The sequence below is a fragment of the Phascolarctos cinereus genome, unplaced genomic scaffold, assembly GCF_003287225.1.
Source record: "Phascolarctos cinereus isolate Bilbo 61053 unplaced genomic scaffold, phaCin_HiC Scaffold_2;HRSCAF=192, whole genome shotgun sequence".
NCBI classification, from domain to species: domain Eukaryota; kingdom Metazoa; phylum Chordata; class Mammalia; order Diprotodontia; family Phascolarctidae; genus Phascolarctos; species Phascolarctos cinereus.
Window position 1 is genome coordinate 335,076,029 of NW_027555625.1, and position 24,987 is coordinate 335,101,015.

Here is a 24,987-nt window from a genome sequence, read left to right on the forward strand (position 1 = left end):
AAATATGACACACAAAAAAAAATAAAATAAGCATTCAAAGTTAATCTGCTATTACTTGGTACTTTTTTTTTTTTTAACACTGGTAACTTATACAGTACTAGAAAGGTCCCATAATATAGCAAATAAGTCTAGGAAAGACTTGAGTCAAGACAATATAATTTAGGAAATTAGAAATAATTCTGTCAATTTTTTGAAAGGATAAAATCCTCTTTCTGACCTTCCCATCCCAATCCATTCCTCCTTGAGAATTAAAGAAAACCAAAACATGTTACAGACATTAATAGTCAATCAAAACAAATTTCTACAATGGCCATGTCCAAAAAAAGTTTTTGATCATTCTATGTGCTTCATCTCTCTATCAAGATGTGGTATATTTCATCATTATTCCTCCGCAATACTGGTTAGTAATTAGAGTAATAAGAGTTCCTAAGTCTTTCAAAACTGTTTGCCTTTACCATATTGTCATTTTTTATAAACTGTTCTCTTGGTTCTATTCACTTCACTTGGTATCAGTTCACATGTTTTCCCAGGCTTCTCTGAAACCATCTCCTTTATTTTTTTTCTAAATTAAATATATTTTTTATTTTCCATTATGAATTCTCTCCCACCACCCTCCCCCTTCCCTCAGTCACAGAGAAGAATAGAAAAATAAAACCCATTACAAATATGTATAATTATGGAAAACAAATTCCCACATGAACCATGTGAAAAGGAGAAAAGAGATAAGGGGAAAGGGAGAGGACAAGGCTGAGCACAAAATCTGAGGGTGTTCACCTTTAGAGGAAGCAAGAGGAAGAGGAGGATAATCCTGGCTGGACTAGATGCTGGAACTGAGACCTTACCCTGCTCCTGGCATCTGATCCACACTGCTTCTGCTGAACTTTCTGCCTAAGCCCAAGTACTCTTTCCATGATATGGTTAAGTAAACTTGTTTTTTTGTTAACTATTAAGAGTATTTCATTTTCTTCAATTTTCATACCTGGGCTATCATGTCAGGCTGAACAAGCCTTACACTTAGCAGTAATCAAAGGATCAGAATGAAACAGCATTGGGGCTCACATCATGGCTTAAGTAGGGGAAAGCCACTGCAAATGTAGAGAATGGGATAATCAGATATTAGACACTTTCTGAAAACAGTTCTGCTGAAATGAAAATGTCAGGACAAGAGTTAGGAATTGTCACTGGTGATAAGAAAGCCTCAAACTTATCATATTACTATTTAATGGAACTTGATTTCCTCCAAAAGGAATACCCACTGATGACATGATTGAACCTGCTCCTGCCACAACTTTTGCTACTTGAATGCTATCACTGTCCCAGGCCATTTATTTGCACTGCAGTAAAACCTCAGCATTCCAGTTCCCATATCATAGACTCCCAACATTTTTGGCAATGAGCATAATGATATTCTCCCTGGCATGCAAAAGATCCTGTAACACTATTAAGTCATTCCTGAACATCATTGCTATCCTTGGGATGGGTGAGTTGTCTGAAGAAAATAAGTTAAAGATGCCTCGTGCCTGGAAAATTTAGTGTTCTTGTCACAGCCATTCCAGGTTACTGAAGTATACACAGGACAATATAGGGAAGCTGATACTCCTGAAATAAACTATCAAAGGACTCCAACAGATCTTGACAGGTCAGTATAATTATCTTTCAAAGCAGAACTTCTACATGTCAGGACCTATAAAAGAAGCTATAAGACTGAAGATCACTCATGAAGAGTCACCCTCATCTGCCAAAATGCCCATCCTCCAGCACAAGCTATTCTCAATTATATTGAGAACACTATGCAAGAACTTTCATCAGAAAAGCTATGTACTCTCTAAATATTTAAACTTCCTAATAAAATATAGATCTTAAAAAAGAAAAGCAGTTGCTAATATCTTATAACTGAGTCCTAGTTACTAATGAATACATGATATAAGGGTCATAAATCACTTTTCTTCCAGGGTTGCCTATTAGGAATTGAGGGATGTAAAATGATCCCTCTAATAAGCTGGGTAGGGCATAGGCCTTTATTATTAAATGAAAACCATACTTTCAAGATTGAGCTCTCCTACATCCTTCAGGAGTCAGCACCCTTCACAAACTGATTACCATTCTTTCAAAATCTGAAGCATCCAGTCCCAGCCTTGATATCCAAATTTCTTTGCAAGCCCAATGAACCCCCACCCACAAGATTCAACTGAATAACCAAATAGATGGCCTTATGAGAACAGAAGAGGTTGAGACACGAGCCATCACCAATCTAGATGTAAGGACCATGATGCTATTTTGCAGTGGGCACAGAAGCACATCCCTCTTAGGATAAGGCAGTTCTCCTTATGGCAAATGGAGTGTGAGTGCTCACTTATAAAAGGCAAGTATGATGTGATCTGGAATGGTTCCTAACCTGCTTCCAACTAACAAAACTGATTATACTGGCTCCTTTGTCAGGGCAAGAGGTCTTCCCTTACTGTAACTGACACCTATTCAGAAAATGGCATTGCTCTTCCTGATGGGATACTCCTCTAATACTAATAAGGGAACCCACTTTACTGTCATAAAAGTCCAAGATTTGGCCCACCAACAGTACATCCACAGTTTTCCTGCTCCTATACCCCCTCAGGCAGCTAGAACTATTGAACGATAGAACAGGTTCTTGAAAAAACAGCTTCATCAGAAATTAAAGCAATCTATAGTCATATAAAAAAATGCTCTAAATCGTTATTGAGTAGAGAAATGCAAATCAAAACAACTCTGAGGTATCACATCACACCTATCAAATTAGCCAACATGACAAAACAGGAAAATGATAAATGTTGGAGAAGATGTGGGAAAATTGGAACACTAATACACTGTTGGTGGAGTTGTGAAATGATCCAACCATTTTGGAGAACAATTTGGAACTATGCCTAAAGGGCTACAAAAATGTACATACCCTTCGATCCAGCAATACCACTTCTAGGTCTACATCCCAAAGAGATCAAACAAATGGGAAAAGGACCCACATGTACAAAAATATTCATAGCAGCTCTTTTTGTGGTGGCAAAGAACTGGAAATTGAGAGGATGCCCATCAATTGGGGAATGGCTGAGCAAGTGATGGTATAGGCATGTAATGGAATACTATTGTGCTATAAGAAATGATGAACAGGCTGACTTCAGAAAAACCTGGAAAGACTTATATGGTCTGATGCTGAGTGAAGTGAGCAGAACCAAGAGGACTTTGTACACAATAACAACCACGTTATGCAATGACTAATATTGTTAAACTGAACCCGGCTCAGCGTTACGAGGATCTAAGACATCTCCAGAGGCCTCAGGATAGAAAATGCTGTCCACATCCAAAGAAAGAACTATGGAAGTCAAATCGCTATCACTTATTTTTACCTTCTGTTGAGTTTTGTTTCATATTTCTGATGGTTCCTCTCATTGGTTTTAATTTTTACTTACAACTTCACCAATGTGAAAATATGTTTAATGGGTATGTAAATGTAAAGCCTATATCAGATTGTGCGCTGTCTTGGGGAGGGTGGGGGTGAGGAAGGGAGAGAAAAATTTTGAACTCAAAAGCATATGGAAGTGATTGTTGATAAATCAAAATAAATTAATTTAAAAAAAAAGAAAAACAGCTTCATCATAATGCTTCAGTATATTGTTATTGGGTGTCCCACCTCATAGAAGCCCCCTCTTTGATAAATCAAAGACTCAGTTCCTTGGTTTTAGCCTCTAGGAGGACTTAACCAATAAGAACTTACTCCTTTAACACTGGTTGACCTTCTCAGGCACTCCTTGTTACCTTGAATGGAGTCACACAAGCCTTAAGGTCCTGCCTGTTCAGGGGCTCCTCATATACCCTGGCAAGATGGCTCAGGTTCCCCTCAATTGATAGGGCTGATTTGGACAATTTCTTCCCAGGAAAAAAAGGACTTATGGGGTGAAACTGTTGAAAGGTTATCTTGCTTTCTAATGATATGGAAACGGTGAGAGTGCCTATGGATAACTATGTGTGACTATGAATTTACTTAATAGAAAAGGGATACGCCAGTCTACTTAGCAGCAATCCTGATTCTATGAATTAAAATAAAGAGTCCCAATCTAGCTCCTGTGGAATTAGGGGGCATCCTCTTAGCAGAAGCCTCTAAACAGGGCAAAGATTTGGCATTATTCCCCTTGTGGGACCCTCAGGAAGACAGAAGGGAAAGGAATAAGCATTTATATAAAACCTATTACAGCCAGGCACTGTGCTAAATGCTTTTTACAAATATGTCATTTGGATCCAACCATTTTGGAGAGCAATTTGGAACTATGCCCAAAGGGCAACCAAACTGTGCATACCCTTTGATCCAGCAATACCACTACTAGGTCTGTATACCAAAGAGATGATGAAAAAGGGAAAAGGACCTACATGTGCAAAAATAGTTATAGCAGCACTTTTCATGGTGGCAAAACACTGGAAACTGAGGGGATGCCCATCAATTGGGGAATGGCTAAACAAGCTGTGTTATATGACTATAATGGAATACTATTGTACAATAAGAAATGATGAGCAGGCAGACTTCAGAAAAATCTGGAAAGACTTATGTGGACTGATGCTGAATAAAGGGAGCAGAACCAAGAGAACGCTGTACACAGTAACAGTCACACTGTGCGATGACTAACTTTGATAGACTTAACCCTTCTCAGCAATGCAAGGATCTAAGACATCTCCAAAAGTCTCATGATGGAAAATGCTGCCCACATCCAGAAAAAGAACTACAGAGTTAGAATGCAGATTGAAGCATGCTATTTGCTCTTTTTTCTCTTCTGTTTTGTTTTGTTTCCTCTTTCTTGTGGTTCCTCCCATTGGTTCTAATTCTTCCTTACAACATGACTAGTGTGAAAATATGTTTAATAGGAATGTATATGTAGAGTCTATATCAGATTGCACATTGTCTTGGGGAGAGAGAAAAAGAGGAAGGGGAGAAAAATTTAAAACTCAAAAGCATATGGAAGTGATTGTTGAGAGCTAAAAATAAATTAAAAAAAATAAATGTTATTTGATTCTCAGAACAACTCTGTGATATGTGTTATTATTATCCCCACTTTACAGGTGAGGAAACTGAGGCAAACAAGAAGTCAAGTAACTTGCCAGAGGTCACATAGCTAATAAGTGTTTAAGGCTGATTTAAGTCTTCCTGACTCCAAGTTCAGCACTGCCAGCTGCCTTGGCTAGGGGAGGTTTTAGCTGGTAGACAGGGAATATTGAATGGGTGGTGGTACAAGAAAAGCCTTGGAATCAACTCATACTCTGGGATAAGCTGCATGAAAGAGGCTTATGATCTCTTAACTACTTTACCACAGATAACCCTGACCCATAATGAAGAATGGTGACTATGTCAGAACTGCATCAGCAACTATGCTCCAGACCTGATCATCCTGATGCTGGCCCTGTCATTGTCACAAGTCTAGATAGGGTGAGACACACTATAAACTACAAAGATTTGGCATTACTTACCACATGGACCAGATAATTTCTTCCAAAGGGAAGAAATGAAACCTGAGATTTCTGGTCTTCATTCTCTTCCATATTCGATCACTCATTCTTTCATAAGACCATTAAACTGAATTGATACGTTTTATTTTGTGTTTGCCATACTGCTGGTTTAGTTTTTCTTTTCCTTCTCCAATGCTGGCCAAAAGAAGCTTCTGATGTCCCAATCAAGATTAGGGTTATCCAGTAACTTAAGGTCATTTAAGTGGTAGAAGGTATTCTAGAAGATCCTTAGAATTTTGTCACCATGGGGTGGGATGTGGAAGATATACTATTTACCAGAGTTCCCTGACATGTAGGAAATGAGGAGCAATCTGTGAATCACAGCCAAATGCTGGCTTTTAACCAAGTAGCCTTTCTAAGCTACAGCTATGTAAATCTTCAGTTAACAGTTGAAAATATACTATTGAATAACTGGACTTTTCAGCTAACTCTACTATACATCTGCTGCCTTGTCTGGTTTCAAATCAAGGAAACCTTCTCTTGGAAGGTTAAGCTCATTATCTCTAATCTTCTCACCAAGCTGTTAACTCAGGCCTTGACTGACACTACCTACCTTGGACTCCTCTGACTGAAGGATCAGAACAACAAACTCCTAAAAAAAAACCACCACAAACCCTTCTGCCAATGCCTTCCTTTATAAAGGGCAGAAACAGGACTTTTCAGCTCACAACATATGAACTTGCATCTGATGCCCCCATACTCCCTGGCTTTTCTGCCTTCTTTTGAGTGTTGTTTCCCCCATTAGATTGTAAGCTCACTGAGGGCAGTGATTGTCTTTCTTTTTATTACTTATATCCCCTGCACTTAGCAAAGTGCCAGGCACACAGTAGGTGCTTAATCAATGTTCATTCCATTCCAGTTTAGAAACTAAGCTGCCAAGTCTGGCCTATTCAAGAGCCTCTCCCTAGGGAGTGTAACTAGGGGTTGAAGATTAAAAGAGAAGGTTAAAAAGAAAAGTTATGAGACCAGGCATACAGAAAGCCACAAAAACTTTCACAGACAGGTTGGGTTCATGATATGCCCAACATGCCCAACTTGCTCAGCTTGGCTAAGCAGCATGTACTATGGTGAAGGAAAGAGAAAGGGAGGGAGGGAAGGAGTAGTTACATTACCAACAGGCCATTTGCTAAAGGAACTATCATTCCAGGAAGTGTACATAGTTAAATTTGATGACATTAAGCAAGACAATATGGTGGAACAGTTACAGTAAATACTTTCTCACTTTTCTCTCATAAGACATCTTCGGAGTAGGAAGAAAATATTATTATCCCAATTCTAAACGGGAAAAATAAAGACTAATGATCTCCCCAAGGAATAAAAAGTAGGTATAAAGTCCCTTTTCCTTAGGAAAATAAAAGCATTAGTCCATTTTTGGTAAATAGTGCTCTTTTAAAGTAATAAAGATATCTACGGACACTGTATATTTACATGGTATACATAAGAAAAGGAAATTATTTGTAATAAAAAGACAACCTTGGAAGGTTTATTGGTTATCACTCAAATATTTCAATAAATCTTCTGTGGGATGGGATAAAAAGGCAAATGTATGAAAGATCATCATTCATTTTTCTAAAGACAATTAACTTATTTCTGTACTATGTATGTTTATTCTTTCCTATATATCTTACAAATCAAATTTCTCAGGATTAAAGCCTATTAAACAAGTACATTTTCAAATTTCCCTTTGGGTCTGGAAATCAGAAAAGGTACCTTAATGCTTTTCAACAGCAGTGGCTAGATTGATAAATGGTCAAAGGATATGAACAGACAGTTCTCAGATGAAGAAATTAAAGCCATCCATAGTCATATGAAAAAATGCTCTAAATCGTTATTGAGTAGAGAAATGCAAATCAAAACAACTCTGAGGTATCACATCACACCTATCAAATTGGCCAACATGACAAAACAGGAAAATGATAAATGTTGGAGAAGATGTGGGAAAACTGGAACACTAATACATTGTTGGTGGAGTTGTGAAATGATCCAACCATTTTGGAGAACAATTTGGAACTATGCCCAAAGGGCTACAAAAACGTGCATACCCTTTGATCCAGCAACAGCACTTCTAGGGCTATATCCCAAAGAGATCAAACAAATGGGAAAAGGACCCACATGTACAAAAATATTCATAGCAGCTCTTTTTGTGGTGGCAAAGAATTGGAAATTGAGAGGATGCCCATCAATTGGGGAATGGCTAAGCAAGTTGTGGTATAGGCATGTAATGAAATACTACTGTGCTATAAGAAATGATGAACAGGCTGACTTCAGAAAAACCTGGAAAGACTTACATGGTCTGATGCTGAGTGAAGTAAGCAGAACCAAGAGGACTCTGTACACAATAGGAGCCACGTTATGCAATGACTAATATTGTTAAACTGAACCCTGCTCAGCATTACAAGGATCTAAGACATCTCCAGAGGCCTTGGGATGGAAAATGCTGTCCACATCCAAAGAAAGAACTATGAAAGTCGAATCGCTATCACTTATTTTTACCTTCTGTTGAGTTTTGTTTCATATTTCTGATGGTTCCTCTCATTGGTTTTAATTTTTACTTACAACTTCACCAATGTGAAAATATGTTTCATGAGTATGTAAATGTAAAGCCTATTTCAGATTGTGCACCTTCTTGGGGAGGGTGGGGGTGAGGAAGGGGGAGAAAAATTTTGAACTCAAAAGCATATGGAAGTGATTGTTGATAAATCAAAATAAATTAATAAAATTTTTTTAAAAAGGCAAAATAAAATAAAATAAAATAAAAAATTTTAAAAACAGTAGTGGCTAGTTTCAACTATGATTAAAGTCAAAGGAAAAAAAGGTGAACAAGCAGTTCCAATAATTTTCATATGAAAGCCTGCACCATATAAAACTATAAAAACCTGGCACCACACCACAAAGCAATCTCTAGAGATTGCTTTGTATGTCTTCTCAAATTAGTTTTTACCCCTTCTCAAGCGCCTTCTCAGTTCCTCCTTCAGCTTTCTACAGGGTCTTTCTCATTTTTTGTGACAAAGATTCAAATCCCCTATTTTGTCCTTTAGATAACTAAGAGCAGGCAGTTATTGGGGGAAAAGATGCATTCCTGCTGCTGTTGCAGAAAGAAATAATAATGAATTTATGTGCTCAGAATTATTAAGTCTTGATTACCAACTCATAATATATAACAGTGATAGGATGAGACAAAAGAAATTGCTACAGGATAGAAGGGAAGTTCCTATTTGTTCAGAGTTTTCAGTTTCATGAACAGACAAAATTTTCTACTTCTAAACACACATACAGGCAGCTTGGGAAATTTGGTCAAAATCTCATGTTTAACAAATACGATTAAAAAATCCAGTTCCATGTAATAAGGAGACTCTTCTCATGTCCTGGCAGAGAGCCGTTTCTAATTCTGTTTTTATGACACAGCTACAACAAATTGTTTAAATGATAGAGCCTACAAAATGGATGGTTCTACAAACCCCTGACCATTCAGCCATCAGTTTAACAAAGGTATGTCTTTCTGTTATAGTTCTAAAATATAGTAAACTGTATTTGAATATATAATGTAAAGTTTAATATGTTTTTCAAAATATACCTGGAAGGAATATTATATTAAGAGGTGGAGGACATAAAGAATATTTTCTTTTGCCAACAGTAAGTTCCTGATTATCATGGAGTTTTTGTTTTTGTCTCTCTCATTCCCTCCCTCTTTCAACACCCTATGATGGGCCATTTGCCTAGGAGGAAAGTAAAAAGACTAAGAAGCCTAACTTATCATTTTAATTAAAGGATAGTTCATGAAACATCACGAGTCTAGAGCATTCAGGGGAGAGGGCAAGGTTTGAGCAGAAGATGTAGCAGTACTTCATAATGTATAAAAGAAAAGAGAGGCAGGGCAGGGACATTAATTACATTAATGATAACAATAACAACTAACATTTAAGTGGCATTTTGCTTGCAAAGGATATAATAATTCTGTGAGCTAGGTATTATCAAAGGCATTGGAATAAGGTAACTAGGATTCTCAGGTTTCAATAGCCTGTACTGAGTAGATAGGGCTAAGAAAAATTCTTAATGAAGTTCTACGTAGCCCAGGAAAAATGAAGTACATAGATTCCCATCATTTGCATTCCAGCCAAAATGGTATAGGCTCCCAATTCACCCACAAGTTTTGAAAAATATACCCTTTAGTTATAAAATTCTATGACATCTAAAACATTTTTGTAAGTATGTTATACAGATATGTATATATCTGTGTGTATATATATATATATATATATATATATATATAGCATATACAGATATGTATGTATCTGTGTATATATGTAGTGGAATTCAAAAACAACTTCCTTTTCCATAGCCAACTCACAAACCCTACTTTGCTACTGTTTGCAAAAAAAAATTAACACACACAAATTCTTTATTTTAACAAAGACGAGCTACTCTATAGAACAAACAACTTATATTTTCATCATGGTTCAAGTATAATGAAGCAATTTTAGCAGATAATTAAAATGTAACTTTACCTATCTATACTTAGAATATACCCTATATGTCTGAAACAAATGATGATTTTCAGTTAAAGAAATATTTTGTAGATACTTACTTCAAAAATAAAAAGTATACCATCTAATTCTTCCCTTTGAGACTTGTGACCTAAAATGTAATCAAAGAAAACAAACTGAAATATAACCATCACTTGGGAAATTATTCATTGAGATATATACTACTAGTAAATTTCTATTTCTATAAGCATTTAGTATTTTTTTAAAAAACCAAACATGGTTTCATTGATTCTGTATTAAAATCTGAAGCTCTGTTTGGTTTTCTAGAAAATATATATGCCTCCTTCTACCACATGTTGTTTTTTAAAGGAACAGTAAAAATCATTGAACAATTTCTTAAAGTCATCCCCAAGTATTAAAGTGGTAGAACAGAGAGTGAGAAACAAAGAAGACAGGAAGACCAGGAAAGAGAAAAGTGAATACTGCCTCAGGTGACAGAAATGATGATACTGCCATCCTAGCTGCTGCCTATTTCACAGATGCATGTCATTTATTGATCACAAGTGGAAATTGGGTAAGAAAGGTATAGCTGACAACTGCCAAAAGAAAATAAATCACTTGATCTCAAAACTATAAATCTCAGAGGTAAATTTTATAAGCATCTAAATATGACAATAAAAAGCCTTGAGGGATTCTTTTTTTTAGGAGTCTTACCTTTCTGTTTAAGGCTAACTTCAATGGTCACAAAATTTTCAAAGAACACATAATATACATGTGAAAAATGTTGGTCAAAAAATTGTTTAAGATCAACAGATTCAGCATTCTCTGTAAAAACAAACAAACAAAAAAGATCAATGTATTTCTATAATCCACAAATTTTAACCATTAATTAGCACATATTCTAAGGAATAGGATCTTTAAAAGATGCCAACTTTCTTTCAATGAAAAAGTCCAAGCTTTTTTCTCCCAATTAAAGTTACATGCTGTTTAATATGGTCTAAAGTCAAGTTTTATTTGCTTTTATTTTAAATTCATGTTTCAACCGATACGATGTTTACAAGAACACAAATGAAATTATCCTTATTTCACACATGAAGAAAACAGACTTGAAAGATCATAGCTTATCCAGAAATATTTATTAAACAATGAACAGAGAAAATCAACTGGGAATTATGCTAAAGTGATTAAAATATCCATCTTTCACCCAGAGATCCTACTGTTAATATGCCACAAGGAGTTAAAAGACTAAAAGCTCCCATAAATACTGAAATATTCAAAGCAGCCCTTAGTGGTAGCTAAGAACTTGAATAAAAGCAGATGCCCACTGACTAGAAAAATGGCTAAACTAATTGTGGAATATTACTGCATCATAAGAATTCAGAGATGGCATAGAAAGACTTAAACGAACTAATGCAAAATGAATTGAACATTAACCAGGAAAGCAGCACACACAACTGCAACAATGTAAATGGAAAGAATAACATTCACAAAGGAAACTGTGAGGACCAGGCTTAGCGCCAGAGTAAAGAGGCACAATCTATATTATGGGAACCTGACCATTTTCAGACATGAATCTGACTTTTTTTTTTTTTGGCAAGGCAATTGGGGTCAAGTGACTTGCCCAGGGTCACACAACTAGTAAGTGTCAAGTGCCTGGTCTGAGGCTGGATTTGAGCTTAGGTCCTCCTGACTCCAGGACCAGTGCTCTATCCACTGCACCACCTAACTGCCCCATGAATCTAAATCTTAATGAGTAAATTAACCCAACCAAAGTATAATCAAGAGCATAAAAACCCAAAATGTCAATAGCTTTAAAAGAAGACTATCAAGTTACCTCTAATTTGGGGTAAGTGGCACAAAACAAACCCCACAGAAAGGTACTGGAGACAAACCTGTTGAGAGCATTAAGTTCACTTTTAAAGAGAAGACAGTTTAACTAGCTCTCACTGGAGCAGAAGTTTGTTTATTCTACTTAGTTCAAATGATAGCAAAAGGCTCTGAAGTGAGCTTTTTTTTTAAGTATCCCTAACCCGTTTTCTCCAAGTCCATCTACTCACTTAAAGATAGATTAATTTAGCGTGCTAACTTGTTCTCCACCCAATTAAAATTGTCCTCTGTGTAAACTGATACATTTTCTCAGCCCACCATAAAACTACCTAGCAGGTAGACAGATCCTGGACAGTTTTCCGTAACTGGCTAAAAACATACTCTGTCCTCAGGTCTAACAAAAGCACACCATCTCTTTCTCTCCCAATCCCTATAAAGATGAACCTTTGGCTACTTAAGAATAAGCCAACCCAGGGGGCAACTAGGTAGCACAATGGATAGAGCACCCACCCTGGAGTCAGGAAGTCCCGAGTTCAAATCCTCAGACACATAATACTTACTAGCTGTGTGACTCTGGGCAAGTCACTTAACCCCAACTGCCTTGCAAAAAAGAAAAAAAAGGAATAAGGCAACCCTCAAGTCCCCAACCTCCACCGCCTTTTCTCTCATCCTGTTAACATGAACCCTACTCTTCCCATGTTCCACACTCCAGTTCTGCCCACCATTCCACTATGCCTTCTGAAGCTTCCATTTCCACAGATAACAAGTTTCCCTTCTTTTAAACTTCTTCCTCTCTAGCTCCTTCCACCTTCTTGCACTTACTGAGACTTAGGCGCCTCATAAATGACAATATGTCACTAGTCACCCCACTTTGTCACAGCAGAGGAGCTTGCACAGCTTAATGAAACTATGAGCTATGCCATTCAGGTTACCTAAAATAGGTTACAGTGGAGAGTTCTGACAAAAGGTGATCCACTGGAGAAGGAAATGGCAAACTACTCCAGCTATCTTTGCCAAGAAAACCCCATGGACACTACTAAAGTGATAAAAGAGGTGACATCAGAAAATAAGACCCTCAGGTCAGAAAATGTCCAACACACTACTGGGGAAGAGTGGAGGACAACTACAAGTAGCTCAAGTGTTAATGAAGTGGCTGAGCCAAAGCCAAGAGGAAGCTCAGCTGCAGCTGCATCAGATGACCAAAGCCCAATGCTGTAAAGATCAATACTGCATAGGAACCTGAAGTGTAAGATCTATGAAGCAAGGTAAACTGGATGTGGTCAAACAGGAGACGAAAAGATTAAACATCAACATCTTGAGTGTCAGTGAACTTAAATGAACAGGCATGGATGAATTTAATTCAAGATGATCATCACATATACTACTGTGGGCAAGAATCCTTAGAAGAAATGGAGTAGCCTTCATCGTCTATAAGAGTGAGATAAGCAGTACTAGAGTATAACCTCAAAAATGACAGAATGATATCTATTCAAATCCAAGGCAAGCCATTCAATATCAAATTAATGCAAGTCTATGCTCCAATCACTGATGCCAAAGAGGCCAAAGTTGACCAGTTCTATGAAGACCTACAACATCTTTTAGAGGTAACATCTAAAAAGATATCACATTCATCATAGGGAACTGGAATGCTAAAGCAGGAAACCAAAAGATAATTCAAATAACAGACAAATTTGGCCATGGAGTACAAAATGAAGCAGGGCACAGACTAACAGAGTTCTGTCCACATAACTCCTAGGTCATAGCAAACACTTTTTCAACAACCCAGATGGTCAATATCAAAATCAAATTGATTATATACTTTGCAGCCAGAGAAGCTCTACACAGTCACTTAAAACAAGACCTAAAACTGACTCATTAGCTTCTTGCTGCAAAATTCAGACTTAAATTGAAGAAATTAGGGAAAACCATCAGACCACATAGGTATGATCTAAAGAATATCCCTTATGAATATGAACTAGAGGTGACAAATAGATTTAAGGAATTAGATCTGCTAGGCAGGGTACCTCAAGAACTATGGACAGAGGTGTACAATATTGTGCATGAGGCAACAACAAAAAACATTCCAAAGAAAAAGAAGAGCAAGAAAGCAAAATGGCTACATGAAGAGGCTTTACAAACAACTGAGGAAAGAAAGCAAAAGGGAGAGGAGAAAGGAAAAGATATACCCACTGAATACAGAATTACAGATAACAACAAAGATAAGGTTTTCTTAAATGAGTAATTCAAAGAAATACAAGAAAAGAACAGAATAGGAAAGACAAGAGATCTCTTCAAGAAAATTAGAGATATTCATGCAAAAATAGGTGTGATATCTTAACTGATATCACTGATAACCACAAGAGTGTGGTTACTGATCTAGAGCCAGATATCCTGAAGAGTGAAGTCAAATGGGCCTTAGGAAGCACTACTAACAATAAGGCTAGTGGAGGTGACGGCATTCCAGCTAAGCTATTTAAAATCCTAAAAGATGCTGTTAAAGTGCTGTACTCGATATGCCAGCAATTTGGAAAATTCAACAGTGGCTACTGGAATGGAAAAGATCAGTTTACATCCCAATCCTAAGGAAGGGCTATGCCAAGGAATGTTCCAATTACTGAACAACTGCACTCATTTCACATGCCAGCAAGTTTATGCTTAAGATTTTGCAAGCTAGGCTTCAGCAATATGTGAACTGAGGATTACCAGAAGAGCAAGGCTGTTTTTAAAGAGGCAGAGAAACTAAAGACCAAACTGCAAACATTCACTGGATTATGGAGAAACCAAGGGAATTCCAGAAAAACATCTACTTCTGCTTCATTGATTATACTAAAGCCTTTCATTACGTGGATCACAACAAAATGCAGCAAGTCCTCAAAAGGATGAGAGTGCCAGATCATCTTACTTCTCTACTGAGTAAACTGTATATGGGCCAAAAAGCAACAGTTAGAACCAAACACGTAACAAGTGTCTGGTTTCAGATCGGAAAAGCAGTACAAGGCTGCGTATTGTCACCTTATTTAACTTATATGCAGAGTAGATCATGCAAAATGCCAGGTTGCATGAATCAAAAGACAGAATTAAGGTTGCAGAAATACCAAAAATCTCAGATAAGCAGACCAGTCTGATGGTAGAAAGTGAAGAGGAATTAAGAAGCCTCTTGATGAGGGTGAAAGAAGAGAGAGTATAAAAACTGGCTTGAAGCTCAACATCAAAAACACAAAGATCGTGGGCAACTGGTCTCATCACATCCTGGCAAAAAGAGGAAGAAAAAACGGAAATGGAAGCAGCATTAGATTTTATATTCCTGGGCTCAAAGATCACTGCAGACAGCAACTGCAGCCATGAAATTATAAGACACTTGCTTCTTGAACATAAAGTTATGGCAAATCTGGACAGCATATTAAAAAGCAGAGACATCACCTTGCAATTTGCCTCCCCTTGATGACAAAGGTCTGTATAATCAAAGCTATGGTTGTTCCAGTAGCATTGTATGGATATGAGAGTTGAACTAAAAGGAAATCTGAGCACTGTAGAATTGTGGTGATGGAGAAGACTTTTGAGAGTCCCTTGGGACAACAAGGAGATCAGTCAATACTTAAAAGAAATTAATTCAGGCTATTCACTGGAGGGTCGAAGCTTAAATACTCTGGCCACATAATGAGAAGATGGGACTCAATGGAAAAGACCTTGATGTTGAGAAAGATGGATTTGTTAAAATGAGAAAGGAATGGCAGAAGATGGAAGGGATAGATAATATCATGGAAACAACAAACATGAACTTGGACAGACTTTGAGAGATAGTGGGGGACAGAAGGGTCTGACCTGCTATGGTTCATGGGTACAAAGAATCAGACAAACGTGAATGGCTGAACAACAAACCCCAGTAACAATTCCCAAAAATAGCTGTCCTTTTCTCTCCTACTACCCTCCCATCCACTGTACAGACACAAGATCCCAGAAGGCAAATCAGAATACTTCTTGCTCACCATTGGCATTTCCAGTTTCTCTTTGCTGTCATCACACAGCAACTTCTCATCCTCTGAGTTCCCCTCCATTTAAATTTATTACCCAAACCAAATTCCTGTACCAATTTAGCTACTTCAAGTAATTTTTTTCTTATTTCACAGGGAGTCAAGATCTTAGTTTCCAGTATTCTTTACCACCAGCTCCTGACCTTATGAAATTTCACCATAAATGCTTGTGACCCCCTCAAAACTCCCAATTCCTTAATCTCTTCAGTTCCCAAGATCTCCTCTTCCATTCTATTTCTGTGACACATAAGAATGGTCATATCCTTGATCTTTCTATCATCCACAAGTGTCTCACTTCAACAATTAAAAATTCTTAAAATAATTTCTTATTCCACAGTATGTTTATACCACATATTTACGTATCACAAAAGGTTTTGTTTGTTTACACATTTCCCCGTTGATAGATATCTACTTTATTGCTAGTTCTTCACTACTACAAAAAGTGATGCTTTACATATATTGTTTACATGGAACCTTTCTTTTTGTCAATAATCTTTCTTGGGATATATGCCTAGCAATGGAATCTCTGGATGAAAGAGTATGGGCATTTTAGTCACTTTATTTGCATAATTCCAAACTGCTTATATCAAGTCCCAACTCCACAAACAAAACATTAGTGTTCCTCTCTTTACATAACCCTTCCAAAAATGACTATTCGTATCTTTTGATGAATACAGAGAAGCACAACTTATATGAACTGATGCAAAATAATCAGCCAATTAAACAATATACATAAGGATTACGATATAAATAGAAAAAAAACACAGAACAACCAAAATTGAATGCTGTGAAATTATAAAACAACAAGCTCAGCCTTAGAGAAGAGATATAAGAAGATACTCTCCTCCCTCCCCTCTGTAGAGGTAGTAGTCCACAGGTGTGGAAAACTGTATATAATGTCAGATTTTTTCTCAATTCATTGATTCAGTTCTGTTGAATTTTTTCTTCTCATCTTTTAAAAATGTTTTTATTTAAATTAATTTATTTTTAATTAGTTTTTATTGATGTTTCTTACAAGCATCACCAGTTATCCCAAGTATCTCCCCCTCCCAAAGAGCCATGCCATATGACAGGTTTTTTTAGAGAGCAGAAAAAAATCAGCACAATTGATCAACACATTGAAAGAGTCCAAAAATATATACAATATGCAACACTGTGAATTTCCCATCTCCACAAAGTGGTAGGTTAGGGGTATCTATATTGTTTTTGTGACTGTTTACTTCACTATGCATCAGTTCATACTGATCTATCCATGCTTCTCATTCATCATTTTGTTTTTTTCCTTTTTGGTGAGCCAATCAGAGTTAAGTGACTTGCCCAGAGTCCTACAGATACTAAGTCACAAGTGTGTCTGAGGCCACATTTGAATGCAGGTCCTCCTGACTCCAGGGCCAGTGCTCTATCCACTATGCTACCTAGCTGCCCCCTTGCCTTCTCAAGGGAGTGGGGAGGGATGAAGAGAATTTGGAACTCAATTTTAAAAACAAGTGTAGAAAACTGTTTTTACATGTAACTGTGGAAAAATAAAATACTAAATTAGACAAGAAGGAAGGAAGAGAAAGGAAGGAAGGAAGAGCAAGGAAGGAAGGAAGGAAGGAAAAGTTAAAAAAAATTAAAACAGTATGCTTCAATCTGTGCCCAAGAATTCACCAGTGTTCTCTGGTGGTAGTCACCTTTTTTTGTTTTTTAAATCGTGTGTCCTTTGCTGCTGGTTGTCCTTTGTTCTCAAAAAGGACCAATGATATTGTTAGGAGGGTGATGTCTTGACATGCAAGTGAGTTGGTTTTAAGTGAGGCAGGGCTGTGCAAAATCAGAAGCCTCACTCTCTCCTCCTGAGTCATTAGAACTGTCCTGGATCACTGTATTGATTACAGTAGCTAAATCTTTAACAACTGATCACCATTACATTTATTGCTATTACTATGTACAATGCTCTCCTAGTTCTACTCACTTCACTTAGCATTTCAGTTCATAGAAGTCTTCCTAGGTTTTTCAGAAACCATTCTGCTTGTCACTCATTCCATTATAATCATATACTACAATTTGTTCAGACATTCCCCAGTTGATTGGCATCACCTCAATTTTCATTATCTTGCCACCACAAAAAGATTTTTGTGCATATAGATCATTTTCTTTCTAATCTTTTTGGGACACAGACCTAGAATTGATACTGTTGGGTTAAAGGTCATGCACACAGGCACAGTTTTATAGCCCTTTGGGCATAGTTCCAAACTGTTTTCCAGAATGATTGGACCAGTTCACAACTCCACCAACGCATTAATGTTGCTATTTTTCCACATCCCCTTCAGCATTTGTCATTTTCACCAATATGAATATCCTGAGATTTTGAAGAAAACCACTGAAGATACACTGAATCAAATTGCCCTGCTCATTGAGTTACACTAGGTTCATCATATGAGAATTAAGAATGCAAATTCACTGAGATGTAGATAAAGCTCTCTGCACTTTCCATGTATGTATGAAGATTTAAAGAAAGAGGAGACTGTGTGGGACAAGTGAAAGTTTCTCATATGAAATGGAAGCTATGCCCCAAAATTTAGTTTAGGCTTTAGCATTAGCTGGGCCTAAGTTTCGTTTTCCTGTAAATCACGTGAGCAGGACATACATCTGTTGCTCACCCCCTCCCTTGTTTTGTAACCACCTCCCCAGCCTTCTCTTTGCCAAATAAGGCAATCTTCTAGCTCCCAAGCTTGTTTTGGGTAAAATGTATCTCTTAGTTTCTGGGTAGAATGTAAGGTCTCTTACCTCAACCAATGGGGATAAAGAGATTCAGGAGGGTGGGGTTTTCTTAGAACTGTTTGTCTAGGGGTATATAACTGCTTGCTTGCTGCTTGTATCCTGCCTCCATACTCCAGTCCGCCCTGCCCAGGTGATGCCCAATTCTCACGCGAGACATGCTAGACTAAAAACTTCTGTTTCTACTGAGAGAAACCTCTGAATTTTTATTTGGGTGGGTGGTCTCAATTCCACTCAAGACTAAAATGTAGTCTCTGCAACTAAAATATTTCAAAAGGTAATATTTCCAACATATCAATGTAAAAAATTTATTCTTTAGGTACAATATTCAGTGATAAGGCAGTTAGATGATACAATGGATATAACAGCATTGGGTTTGGAATTAGGAAGACTCATCTTATGAGTTCAAATCTTGCCTCAGACATTTATTTACTAGCTGTGTGACTCTGAGCAAGTCACTTAACCCTGTGTGCCTTTGTTCCCGCATCTGTAAAATGAGCTGCAGAAGGAAATGGCAAACCACTCCAGTATATTTGCCAAGAAAATCCCAAATGGGGTCACAGAAAGATATGACTGAAACCACTAAACAATACAGTAACAAAATAACTTTAAATACTGCAAAGTCAAAACAAGCAACCACTTCTCAAGATTAATTATTCACACTGATCTTAACCTAGCTGTATCCTATCTCTCCTTATTTTCACAGCCAAACTTCTACAAAAAGCTATCTCCTCTCATTGCCTTCACTTCTTGTCAAAACCTTTCCTCAGTCCTTCAAAATCTGACTGTCAACTCATCATTCATCTGAAACTTCTCTCCCCAAAGTTACCTAGCATCACTTAATTGCCAGATCTGAACGTCTTTTCTCAATGCTGTATACTTTGTCATCTATGAGCTCTTAACACTGCTCTCTCACTTCTCCTGTTCTCTCAGTTCAACAGTTCCCTTCCTTCTCAGTCTCTTTTGGTAGATTATTATCCATACCACACTATACCCCCTAACTGTAGGTATTCACCTAGGCTCCATCTAGGCCTTCTTCTCTTTTCTCCCTATATTCTCATTCTGTGACCTTATCAACTCCCAAGGGTTTAATTACCTTCTAAATGCTGAAAATTCAAAGATCTACAACCCTAGTCTCTCTTCTGAGCTCCAATCCCACATCTCCAAATATCTTTTAGATTTTTCCAACTTTATGTCTCATAGGCATTTCAAACTCAATGTATCCAAAACAGAACTCTTTATCTTTTCCTCAAAATCTAAAACCCTCTTCCAAATTTCCCAGGTATTTTCCCCAGAGCGTCACCATCCTTCCAGTCATCCAGGTTCCCAACCTCAGTGTAATCCTTTACCACTCACTAATCTTCAAACCCACACATCAATCAATTGCCAGATCTTCTTGTTTCCACATCTGCTACTCCTCTCAAATCTGTTCCATTCTCTTTAATCACATGGTCAGCAACCTGTTACGGCCATTTCATCACCTTTCATGTGGACTATATCAATAGCTTTCTAATTGATCTTCCTTATGTCTATACGATCTTTTTTATGTCTCTTCCACTCCAAGTTGCTGCCTACAGTGTTATCAAAGTGAATTTCCTAAGGCACAATAGATCTGGCAATGCCATTCTCCTAACACAATAAACTACAGTGGTTTCCCTGTTCCTCTTAGGACTAAATATAACTCCTCTTTTTTGGTACACTATTCACATTCTGGGAATTCATGTAATTAATGTTCATTGAAATGAACGCTAAAGAACAAATCATAAAAGCTCCTATAAATCACCAGCTACAAGGCAGCTCACAGAAGAGTTCAAGGAGACAATACATTGAGATCCCAGGATAAATTATAAGGACAACAGATTAAATAAGCAGGATGTCAAAGTTGGAAGGGATCTCACAAGATAAATCTAGTCCAAAACCCTCATTTGCAGATGAAGAAACTGAAATGAAAAAATGAAATTATTTGCCCAGTTCAATTCAAACATTACTGTGTTGGATGCTGATGCCCAAGAACACACACAGCTATTCAGCAAAAGAAAAGTAATTCAAACCAAGATATGATTCTAAATGGAGTTCTCCTACCACACAATTCTGCCTTCACATAAAAGCTGTTTGATTAATGTGAACTTAATATAATTTAAGGGAATGTCTAAGATGTTTTTTATGAATGACATATGTAATTAGAAAATACAAAAAGCAAAACTATAGCATATTATATTAATTTATGCAGAAAGCATATTATATTAATTTATTTATTAATAACTAATTAGTTTAATTTAAACTATGGCATATTGTATTAATTTACACAGAAAGAAGCAAACGGGATGCAATTGGAACCACTTTTTAATGTACTGTCCCTGAAAGACTTCCAAGTTGACCCCTGGCTTTTGAATCACTGTTACAAACTCTGTTTCTGCCCTGTCTTTTGGAATTTCCACTGAACTTTGATTTAACTCACTTCAGCCTCTAGTTTACTTTCTCTTATCTCAACTTTAACATGAACTTAATTAACAAGCTGAATGAATTTGAGTCAGTAGGCACAAATGAACTACACCCCAGGAGTACTAAAAAGAGTACTAAAAAGTACTAAAAAAAAAGTACTAAAAAAGTTTTTAAAAAAGTACTAAAAAGAAAAAACACACCATTTAGTTATTATAAGTGATATTTGAAAGACCCTATAGTACTACACAGGTGTTACAAGTGATATTTGAAAGACCCTATAGTACTACACAGGTACCATAAATAGATCAAATTTTGCCCCAATCAAAAAAAAAACTGCTATATACTAATAAACTTGACTTTGATTTCTAGCAAAATTTTAGAATGTATATTAAAGAGATGATAGTGAAGTTCACTAGAACAGGTAATCACAAGGAACCAGAATGGCTTCATAAGAACAAGTTATCAAACTTTCTGACAGTACTACTACAGTGGCAGATCATAGCAATGAAATACACACACAGACATACACATTTCAATACTAAATTTTAGCAAATGATTTAACAAACTTTCTCATGCTAGTCTTCTAGAGAAAAAAAAGGAGAAATATAAATGATAACAGTACAATTAGGTACATTCAGAAATGCTGAATAGTCAGTAGCCATTAATGGCTCAGTGACAACCTGGCAGAAAGTGTCCAGTGGGTCTACAAGGACCTGTGTTTGGCTTTGTGCTATTTCACATTTTTCTCAATGACTTTGATAAAGGGAAAGGCTATCAAGTTAAATGAAGCATAACTCAGAGAAAGCATTCATACACATTGGATGATAGAGACAGGATCCAAAATAATTTAACAAGCTAGAAAATACTTAAGCAAAACTAATATGATGAAATTTACTAGGGACATATGTAAAGTTTTACACTTGGGTTCAAAAGTAAAAACTGGAAAAGAAAAGCAAAACTAAAGTCTGTCTGAAAAAGATTTACTAAGGGTTTTAGTTGACTACAAGTTCCACACAAGTCAACAATGTGGTAACAGTAAACATTTATTGAGCAAGCTAGGCACTGTGCTAAAGCATTGACAATACAAAAAAAAAAATAGGCAGCCTCTGTTTTCAAGGAGGTCACAGTCTAATGAAGAAGACAACAGGCAGGGGCAGCTAGGTGGCACAGTGGATAGAGCACCGGCCCTGAAGTCAGGAGGACCCGAGTTCAAATCCGGCCTCAGACCCAACACTTGACATTTACTAGCTATGTGACCTTGGGCAAGTCACTTAACCCCAATTGCCTAAAAGCCAAAAAAAAAAAAAAAAAGATGACAACATGCAAATAACTACGAACAAACAATCTATATGCTGGATAACCTGGAAATAATCAACAGAAAGAAATCACTAGAACTAAGAGAGACCAGGAAACACTTCCTGTAGAAGACAGGATTTTAGCTGGGACCTGAAGGAAGCCAGGAACAGAAATGAGACAGGACTCTAGCATAGAAAATTCCCAGTCAGGAACTGGAGTGTCTTGTTCAAGGAATAACAAAGAGGCCAGTGGATTACAGAGTATGTGAAGGAAAAGGTAAGAAATCTGGAAAGATGAAAAGGGGCTAGGTGATTTGAAGAACTTTAGAAGGCAAATAGGGCATCAGATATAAAAAGACAGGGAAGGCAGGGTTTAGAGAGAAGGTCAGGTTATGAAGGACTCTGAATGCCAAACACAGGGTTTTATATTTGATCCTGAAGGTCATAGGGAGGCACTGGAGTTTCCTGCTAAATGTTTTGGGCCTTTTTTTTAAAACACTTCACTGAGTGAGGTGCAGTGTGCAAAACTAGGAAGTGATAATCTCACTTTATTTTGCCCTTATCAGACTACATCTAGAGTGCTGTGTCAAACTGAGATCTTATATATTAAGAAGGACATCAATAAACTGGACAGAACGGTAAAGGCCTTGAGATTGTGTCATATGAGGAGAATGAAATGAAGGTATTTAATTTGGAGATCTACTTTTGCCCAGCAATGATCTTCATGCCCACAAATCCTGTATAGTAACAACTGGAAAACTGGTCCTCTTTTACCTAGAGGGGCTAGTAAATATTTAACAACCAGTTAGTTTGCTGGGGGGAAAAAATGTACACAGGACACGCTTTTAAGTTTAACTGTATTTTTCCTATCACTTTCTTTAAGTGTAGACAATCAACAAAACAAGCCTTGATTTGTAGCCTTTATTGATTCCTGAGTTAGAAATTGTCACAATGAAAATTTAACCATCGGCTCTGCCAGTTTAAGCTGGTTCCAACACTCCCTGGTCTTGTCCCATCTCAGGACAAGGAATTTGGCCCTGCTTCACCATCTGATTACCAAGATCAGATATTCTACCTTCCAGAACCCATGTCAGTGGCAAATCAGTGACGCCCTACAAAGGGGGACATCTCTCCAATCTGGCAATTTCTTAGATCTAACCTCCAAAAAAAACTTATCCATAGAAAACATGGACTACTTTTAAGTAATATTCTGATTGACTTTTGTAGCTCTGACTCCTGAGGCAGTCACCGAGGGCTTGAGGTCTCTGCCCCTTGAAAGAGCTCCATAGACCTGAGAAAATGGCTCAGGTCTCCCTCAAATGACAGATTTCCTTCTTCCCAGGACAGTATTTGATTGCATGATTCCACTGCAAAACCCTCAGTGCTAAGACTGCTCAAGCACTTTGAAGGCCTTTTCTCTTCCTAAGGCTGTGACAGATGCACTGGTATCTGGCCTCAAAGAGGTACCCCAAGTAATGGGGCTAGCCAGGAGCTGAGTTTGTATAATATCTTTATCAACCAGTTCAAACTATGTATTTTTTGTCAAATAATTCTTAGAATAAGTAAAGAAACAAATGTAATATATCTTCTTACTTCGCGTAGAATATAATTTTGGTTTACTTCTATAATTGTGTGTGTGTATGTGTGTATGACATATTTTGGTTTACTTCTATGATTGTGCGTGAGTGTATGTGTGTGTGTATGATATATTTTCCCCCTGAAATTATAAACTCAGTTCTTGCTGACTCCTGATCCAGCGCTTTCCAAAGTACAACCTTGCTTCCTGAGAAACAGAAAGTGAAGGATAGCTAGGTGAGTCAGCCTAAAATAGTTGGCCAGGTGGGACAGTTACTAACATCCAGTTCTTCAGGGCCACCTAGGCAAAAATTCTGGAGATGAAAGAAGAAATGAGATAATAAAGATGAAATCCCCAAGGCATGAACAATCTCCCGTCTAAGAAACAAAGCAAATACTGAGAAGATGGCTAGGGAGTGAAAGAAATTTAAGTATTTTATCAATGACTGTTAATACAAAAACATGGTTTCCCTTGGACCCATATGGACTTGAAACCTTTCAGTATACAAAAAGTACAAAAGAAAATGACAAATTGCAAAAATGCAATGTGATTCATTCAAACTTTTAAACTTCTGGGACTTCTGTGGCTCCAAACAGCTCCATCCTCTCTGTCTTTGGTATTTGACCCATTTTTCCTTAGCCCTGCTTGACATCTATCAGGGCCTATTTCTGAAGCTTTTAACTAATGCTACTATAAAAGTACCCATACTAACAGTTTCTACTCCCCCAACTCTTTATCTGGTTACTGCTCTCAGCTCACCGAAATTCTGACAAGGTAATTCAGAACTCAGGTTAACTGAGCAGATGGAAGGAAGCTGAAAGCTATTCACAGAAACAGGCATTGCTTAGATAGAAATAGGCACTGCCCTAATGAAAACATGTCTCAACCATAAGGTTATACATGCCAGTTCTAAGACACTGTACCTAGAAAGATCACAATTTATTTTCAGACCAAGTCTGGCTGACTGGATAATGCTAAATCAAAATGGTAAGCTTATAAGACTGTCCTAATCTCTGCAGGAATATAGAGAGGCTTAAGTAAGTGGGGGGCAAGGG

At 37.3% G+C, this 24,987-nt stretch overlaps 1 protein-coding gene across 9 annotated transcripts in view; it reads right to left on the reverse strand.

Moving 5' to 3' along the window:
• Positions 1–24,987, reverse strand: part of RALGAPA1 (Ral GTPase activating protein catalytic subunit alpha 1) — a 318,940-nt gene that overhangs the window by 283,933 nt on the left and 10,020 nt on the right. For all 9 annotated transcript variants that reach the window (XM_020991372.2, XM_078150316.1, XM_020991370.2 and 6 more), the window contains exons 2-3: positions 10,719–10,829; positions 10,106–10,155 (exon numbers count right to left, since the gene is read on the reverse strand). In XM_020991372.2, the coding sequence (XP_020847031.1) occupies positions 10,106–10,155; positions 10,719–10,829 (161 nt within the window). The remainder of the gene's footprint in view (positions 1–10,105; positions 10,156–10,718; positions 10,830–24,987) is intronic.